The sequence below is a fragment of the Octodon degus genome, unplaced genomic scaffold (assembly GCF_000260255.1).
Source record: "Octodon degus isolate 3935 unplaced genomic scaffold, OctDeg1.0 scaffold00036, whole genome shotgun sequence".
In the NCBI taxonomy this organism is placed as follows: Eukaryota; Metazoa; Chordata; class Mammalia; order Rodentia; family Octodontidae; genus Octodon; species Octodon degus.
Genome location: NW_004524612.1, coordinates 1,024,214 through 1,032,176, shown reverse-complemented (window position 1 = coordinate 1,032,176; position 7,963 = coordinate 1,024,214). Strand labels below are relative to the sequence as shown.

The following is a 7,963-nucleotide window of genomic DNA, read 5'->3' as shown; positions in this document are numbered from 1 at the left end:
TGTGTGTGTGTGTGTGTGTGTATGGCAGAAATGAGGCCTTTGTGGTCTGTACCATCAATTGTAGGTTGGACTTGGAGCTCACGCACGTTTGCTGCCAACACTGAGCCCCAGATCCTGGTTTACCTTTGCCCTCTGTTTTGTTCTCTTCCTCTGCTTTACATTGTGGGACAGCTGTTGTGAGCTTTTAACCTCTCCTCTATATTGGCATATTTTTTCTTTGTGATTGTAACTTTTCCTTTATTTTTAGAAATAGCTTTGCTCAGTGGTATTTATGTGCTAGATAGATCTTTCGTCTCAATGTCTAAAACCTGCTGATTGAACAATATTGTACTAAAAGTGACAGCAGCTTTAGGAAGTCCAAGGGGTCTGGAGAAATATTTAAAAGCAAGGAAAAATAATGAGCTAATGTGATAAGTCAGGTTAGGAAAACACTATTTTCTGCATTTAATTTTTGAGGAAAGTGTTGGCTTATACATTTAGTTTCTAAGCCCAAATGAAGCAATTGTTATATATATGCCAGCATTTGAAAGAAAACATTTCGTTGAACTGAATTTGGAAAACCAAATCTGAAGATCAAGTTGGGAAACACTTCCATCTAAAGAACCAACTGTTTTACATGTTCAGCATTCTTGTATCATGTGCCATACTGTGTTCACTTGAAAAACAGTGCAGCACTATATCTCTGATGTACGTAGCCCTCAGACTCACCGGAAAATGTTAGAATTGCAGCACTCTGTGTCCACTCCTCAGAATTAGAAGTGAATGCCGACACATTTCTTGGTGATTCACATACACTGCTTGGTGCTCTCTGCCTCTGCTTTACTTTGTTCAATAATCAGTTGCTTTTTCATCTGTTAGCTGTGGATATGTATTCCCATTATTCAAGTTGGCTCCCATGTTCACATATTTCAACTATGTTTGATATCATCTTTCAACAGCACACAGAAATAAGTAACCATATAATTTATTTATAGGATCATTTTACATGCTTTGTCGTATTTATCCATTTGTCATTGTACAAAAGCTTACAAACCCAAGAAAGACATACAATAAGCCAACAATTTCTGTGCACAGGTGAGGAAGGAAAGAAAGATAGATGTTATTGTATCATTTCCATTTTTTGTTATACATACCCACAGACACACAATTAGAAAAGAATCAGAACTTAGACTCAAGTTTTCTGATCCTGTCGGGTACTATGCTTGTCGTGCTAGGAGGAGATGGAGTATGTGCAGTACTATAACATCCTGGGAGGAAAATATAGGTTTTTCCCGAGTAGTTATAACAGAACCTGGCTGGAGAAGGAATTCCTCTTGGAGCAGGAAACACATTTTGTTTAGCACTTGGATGGAACCCAGGGCCTCCCACACTGAGCTACGGCCTCAGCCATTCTTTTTGAGTCAAGTTCTTGCTCATCACTCAGCGGCTCTGGCAGAACTCAAACTTGCCATCCTCCTGCCTCAGCTTCTGAGGGCTGCGATGGCAGGCTTGGGCCAGCACACCTAATTTGGAAACACAGTCTTAACACAGCTACTCCCCTACTCATGACCAGATGGTGAACTTGAGTCACCTCTCAGGGTGACTGATGATTCCTATTTCTGTCTGCTTCCCTCAATGAATCATGTGATGTTGTGTAAACATCTTTTATAGTCTTACTCTTTTTTCTTTTTCTTCTTTTTTTTCATACCAGGGAATTGAACTCAGGACCTTGTGCTTGCCACGCAGATGCTTATGCTGCAGAGCTATCTCCCCAGCCCTATGGGCTAACCATTAATGCTAATGATACTTGATACTTTGTAAACAGAGATGAAAAAATTGTTTTGTTTACCTTTACTAATTTGATATTAAGGTAGAGTTATTCCTCTGATTACTACCGATAGAAATATGTCTCAAATATGTTTTTTCATATTTGTTATTTGTAGTTGGCATAGAAAGCAAATAGAGCCTAGAGTTATATTTAGAAATCTCTATTCTTTTATTTCTTATAGGTAGATTCTGTGGGGACAAAGTTCCTGAAGTTCTTACCTCTACTGACAGCAGGATGTGGATTGAGTTTCGTAGCAGCAGCAATTGGGTAGGAAAAGGGTTTGCCGCTGTATACGAAGGCAAGTTTGCATTATATTTAAGAGACTGATCTTTCTTAGATCTCTGGGCAGAAGGGTCTGTTCTCTCAGTTTTATTAGAATGATATTTTAACCATGTTTTTAAATTGCAAAAGTGCATTTTAATGTTCAAATGATGATTTTAAGAGTAACTTAAATTAATTGCAAGATCAGCCTGTTTTCTGTCTATGATAACAACAACTAAATCTGCTCAGAGATAGGGGATAAATGGCAAAAGGTCCGAGCTGTACTTCATCATACCATTCAAATGTTCTGAAAAATGCCGTGCACTTCTTTTGTACTGATTTTGTATTTACTTGGTCCTTGCACTGTTAAAATACTCTGCTATGGGAAACTGCACAGAAAGCAATTGTCCACATTTCTGAATCCTGCTTTGTCTAAATAGGAGAGTCAGCATTTGAGCAAGAATTTATTTCGTGCGTTGTTCCATATTGCTCTAAAACAATAAACTAGGCATTGTGCTTCCTGGCTTTAAAAGCATCCCTCTTCTTGCCAGGTTGTGGGTGGAGGAGACCCTTCCTAGTACAGGAGGTTTGGTTTCCAACAAGGAAGGTTTCTTTCCTTAAGCCTTGAAAGGAATGGAAGCATTTCACTTTAAAGAATAACTCCAATACAGTCCAGTAGTCCATAATATATTGGGATATTTTGCTGAACTCATGCACCTACAATATTTAAATGACAATGGAATACCCTTCTCTGACAAAACTAAACAAGAAAAAGGGATACATATGAACAGCCATTTGGTTATTTTGTATCTGTATATTCAAAATAGTGAGGATAGATATACAGCTACTTTCTCTTAATTCAATGAATAGAAAGATTTATATTAGTAGTGTTTGGGTAGTAGTAGGATATCATGTCTGCATCTTGTACAATGAATAACCACTGAGAGAGCAATATGCAATGTATTAATTATTGAAACTGTCCTACTAATCGGATTTGAAACTGTGTCATTACTATTTGTTTCTCAATAAAACTATTAAAATAAAGAAGAAGAATGGCATAGCCATGGAGATCACGTGAATGTAGCTGGGGTTTGGTGAGCACAGCCCCAGACCTCAGGCCCAGGACCTCTTTGTTCTAGTGAGGTTTCTATGCTGATGAGCTGTTTTTCCAGTTTCTTCAGTAGGAAGAAATTCAGGGCATCAACGAACTAACATAGAATAAATTTATAAAACCCCTAAAAGCTTTTTTTAAAAAAAAGCCTCTTATTGATTGTTAAGATGTAACATCAGAGTGATTAAAGTTTACACAATCCTTGGCTGACCACTTCGCAGCACTTGTAGCCTAGTGACTGAGGCTCTAAAATCTTTACAGCAGCACACGCAGCCAACTGTGGTATTTTATAACCCTATCCTCGTGTTATTAGTTACAGAAACTGAACTTACCGTGAGAGAAAATGGAACAGAAATGGCATATCTAGGCTTATTTTGTTTATTTTGGCTTTCTCAGCAATCTGTGGAGGTGAGATCCGTAAAAACGAAGGGCAGATTCAGTCTCCTAATTATCCTGATGACTATCGACCGATGAAGGAATGTGTGTGGAAAATAACGGTGTCGGAGGGCTACCACGTTGGGGTGACCTTTCAGGCTTTTGAGGTAAAGTCTTTTAGACAACCTTCATGGGGCATATTCTCCATAAGTGACAATGGCATTTAAGGGAATCCTCATTAAATCATCACAGAAACAGAGAATCAGCCTTTTAATCAGCAAAGAAGCAGAGAATTGCCTATAAAACGTAACATCAAGAGTGTAGGTTTTTTTTTCTTACTTTCTTCTTGTTGACGACATTTCAAGAAGATTAAAGTGCGTTTACATTAGCAGTGCTATTTGAATTAGGTTGTTTGAAGTCCTGAAATGAAATTTTTAATTTCTTTTTAAAGAAAAAACATTTCTGACAAATGTTTGGTTTTTCTTTCCACAAGACTACTTGGAGGGTCCATTAAAGAGAAAAAAAATTTTTTTCCTAATAGGATAAAAGATAGACTTTTTGTTGTTGTTAGGGGAAAAAAAAAACATGTTTTGCTGATATACAGATAACAGCATAAATCAAAAATAGAGATTCAGATGTTCTTAGGAGCTTTCAAATTCATCAAAAAGATTTGTTGAGGAAGTCAGTAGTATTAGTGAGCTATTAGATAAAGGGCTAGAACAGATCAAAGACCAATCGGAACGCTGGGTCAAAATATGAGCCCAAAACTGCTCAGCCCACGCTGGTTAATGCATCATTTGTGTGGGATAAGAGAACCCAAGGTAGGGATTACAAGCCAAGCAATGGGGAAACTTTTCAGGAACTCTTGAGTGGGTTTAATTCAGACTTGGTCTAGAAATTAAGAGACCAAAGTGAAGCAGGAAGGAGCAATGAAATAAGGGATGTTGGTTTGGTAGGTTAGAAATCCATACTCTCTACTAATTAGAAAGCAGTCTGTTTTCCTGTCAAGGCATGCCAAAGGCAGTAAAAGGCCTGATGTCTCTGCAAGCGGGGTGTGTACTTGAAACTGAACACAGTGATGCGGACCCTGTCTCTGGCTCCGCAGCAAGAACGCAAGGGGAATCCAGGCCCTTCCCGTAAACGCAGGGTAGCGCACGCTCTCCCCGACAAGCCTGTGTCCTTCATTTCTCCCACTTTGGTCTCTGCCTCCTTGTGTGCACTGGGCACGTTCCTACACATTTCTTTTTCAAATGCTCTGCTCATGACATTGTGCTTTCAGAAGGCTTGGTTTTGCGATTACGTGACTGATGTTTGAATTTTGTTATTGAATGGAAAATTAAGTCCACAACATTGGTCAGGTAGACCAGTCTATTGTTAACAGTAAAATAAAACTGGATAGAAGAATTATATCTGCAATTTAGACTAAAACTAGTTCATTACATAATTATCATGCCAGTGGTGATATTCCCAGCATTTGTGTTATTTCATGAATAGAGAGATTAACTGTCTTTCAGTATGTGTCACTGTATTGTGGAATTCTCTTATTATAGAAATTACATCAGAGAAGGCTTTTGTACCATATATCTTTAAAAATAAGGAATTTAAAATTTCTTGCTTAGCTGTTTTGCAGTCTTGTTTTAATTTACCCCTGTCTTTTCTTACCCACTAAACCTAGTTTTTAATTTGTTTCAGGGCTTGGTATCATGATTTATGCAATGAATATCCCTAATTCGCTTCTTTTTCCTCCTAAATTTCGAAGTCAGGCAAAAAAACCAGATTTCATTGTTTTTATCAAACTATTCAGTGTACACGAGGACTTTGCAGCAGTATCCAGGTCCCATCCTTCCCATCTCTCTTTGCTTGGAATTCCTGGGCAGGACCCCAGGTCCAACTCTTACCCTTTATTTCCTGTTCCTCATACATCTGCCCAAACAGTGCTTTGCTTTGATGATGTAAGTTACGTTGCTACATTACTTGCAGTCACCCAATGAATTTCCATCAAACCTAAATTAAAATCCAGACTCCATGATCAGAGGCCAAGGCCCTTCGTGATTTGGGCTTAGGTTCCTTCTTACTCCTTCGATATCAGCTCCCCTGATCTTTTTATGTTCCCCCAAATGCCCTGCTTTCTCTCATGTGAAAGTGTTTAACATGGAAATTTCTGTACCTTTTTGTCTTTGCTTTTACTCTTTACCCTCTTTATTAGATCTCTGCTTGTCTTCTCCTTTAAATATACTTGCCTGATAACTCCATTTAAAATATTTTCTTAACCATGATTATTTTTAAATGTATTGTGCTTCCAAGTAGAGTGTTGGAATATTTTGTAGGTTTGTTTGTTTACACGTGTTCATCTGTCTTTCACTAAAATATAGTCACCAAAGGGTAGGGCTATTTCCTATGCTGCTGGTCTGTGTCGCCAGGACCAGTGGTTGCATAATTAGTACGTGAAAACCAAAATGATGGGTAGACAGAGGTGAGTGGTGAGTAAGTGAAGTTGGATGGATGGAAATTAACTTATCTTTTCCTTATGAAGGACATGGAAATTTGCACACTGAGGGAACCATGCCTAGATACATGAATTAGACTTAAATTAAGGACTGCCTCGTATGCTAGCTGGCTAATTTTAGATTAGAGATACTAAATTCCAAGAAATTCAAAAGTACAAAGATTGTGTTTTCCCTAAAATAAGACTTAGTTGGAAAATAACCAGCCTCGAAAACTAGAGATCAAAAATGTCAGCCCCAATGAGCCCCTCCTTGCCTTACCTTTCACTGTCACTTTGCCCAGTGGTTACTGTCGAAGGCAGGTAGCCTGATTTTCTGGGAAAGTGGTTCAGTAGGATCCCAATCATCAACTGAAACTTCTAGATAAGGAAGCTGAGCTTGTCCCATTAATATTATGTGTTAAAGTGGTACACTACCTTCAGAGTCAAGGTATGGATGATTTTGATTTTGTTTGCAAATTTACCCAGTCCATAAAAATTCATGTAAGCCAAAAACCAATACTCATCATATTTTATTGGGTCGTGTGCAGACACATAGAGACTTCTGCATTACTAGCTATAAAGTGTATTATTGGGAGAATGCATGTTAGGTAAGCTTAATTCAGGAATGGGTTAGAGCATTGTTGACTGTATTCAGTAGTAATTAATTGAAAAAATATATATTAAAATATCTTTATATAGAAATACACACAAAACAAAAGCAATGTATTGATGAGGTGATAAGAAAAGTTTTGTGACAACAGTGTCACAGGAACCTAGCACTGAGTTTGCTTAGGAACACGAATATTTTAAAGTTCAGCATCCTCAGTAACTTCACAGAGTGCAAGCAAACACAGTTGCTGTGTTACCAAGAAGATGTACATATTTCCTTAATTGCTCTGGTAGTTGTTAAGGGATTTGTTTGACTTAGTATGTTTCCTGTTTTTATCAATTTATGATAGTTATATACTATGTTTAAATATACATTTATATATTTCGTGCTGAAAGTGTATAATTGAAGAAAAGGTTCTCACAAGTTCTTCGCATTTTTTAAATTTCATCTGACAAGTTATTTTCTCACCTGTCTTTTAACTTTTTTCAAAGCCTTTCTTATTTGTATATTTTTATTCTCCTAGTTACTCTATATTTGTAAAAATGAAAGGCTGCTTTTTATTTTTATAAATTTGTCCACTATTTTGCTGAAATCTATTGTGAAGAACTCAGTGTATTTTTATCTTCCTGTGAGTTTTGTCAGAGTTTTCCCTTTCCCAGTGGTACTTGCATATTAAAATAAGTAAAAAAAGCAAGCCTGAGCAGTTGCCTCTATTAATGAATTTCAAAGGTTTCCAGCAGGAAGGGACACTTTTTGGAGGGACCAGATAGTCATTTTGGAAAACTTGTGGCCAAAATGGTTGTACACGCCCCAGATTCAAATGTTAAAATCTTAAGGCAATGGTACAGAAAGGGAAGCACTTTGCAAGTGATTAGGGTGGGCTTCTCTGAAAAGGGCTCCTGAAAAAGGCCCAGGGAGTTGCTAGCATGGAGAGGCTCGGTGAAGAGGCTCCATGTCGGTTGAGGCACACCTCAAATACTTAGTCCCTGGTATTCTGTTTTGCTTTCTGCAGATGTGTGAGAAGTAAATTCTCTTGTTTATAGAACCCTAGCCCACGGTTCTTTCTCTCTGTCTGTCTGTCTGTCTCCATCTCTCTCTGTCTCTGTCTCTCTCTGTCTCTCTGTCTCTCTGTCTCTGTCTCTCTCTCTATCTCTCTCTCTGTCTCTCTCTCTGTCTCTCTGTCTCTCTCTCTGTCTCTCTCTCTGTCTCTCTCTCTGTCTCTCTCTCTGTCTCTCTCTCTGTCTCTCTCTCTCTCTCTCTCTCTCTCTCTCTCTCTCTCTCTCTCTCTGTGTGTTTTTATTTGTGATATTTGGT

The 7,963-nt window shown here is 38.1% G+C and overlaps 1 protein-coding gene across 1 annotated transcript in view; it reads left to right on the top strand.

The window, feature by feature from the left end:
- Positions 1-7,963, top strand: part of Tll1 (tolloid like 1) — a 221,981-nt gene that overhangs the window by 163,270 nt on the left and 50,748 nt on the right. The window contains exons 11-12 of the mRNA XM_023714616.1: positions 1,989-2,105; positions 3,576-3,721. Coding sequence (XP_023570384.1) covers positions 1,989-2,105; positions 3,576-3,721 — 263 coding nt within the window. The remainder of the gene's footprint in view (positions 1-1,988; positions 2,106-3,575; positions 3,722-7,963) is intronic.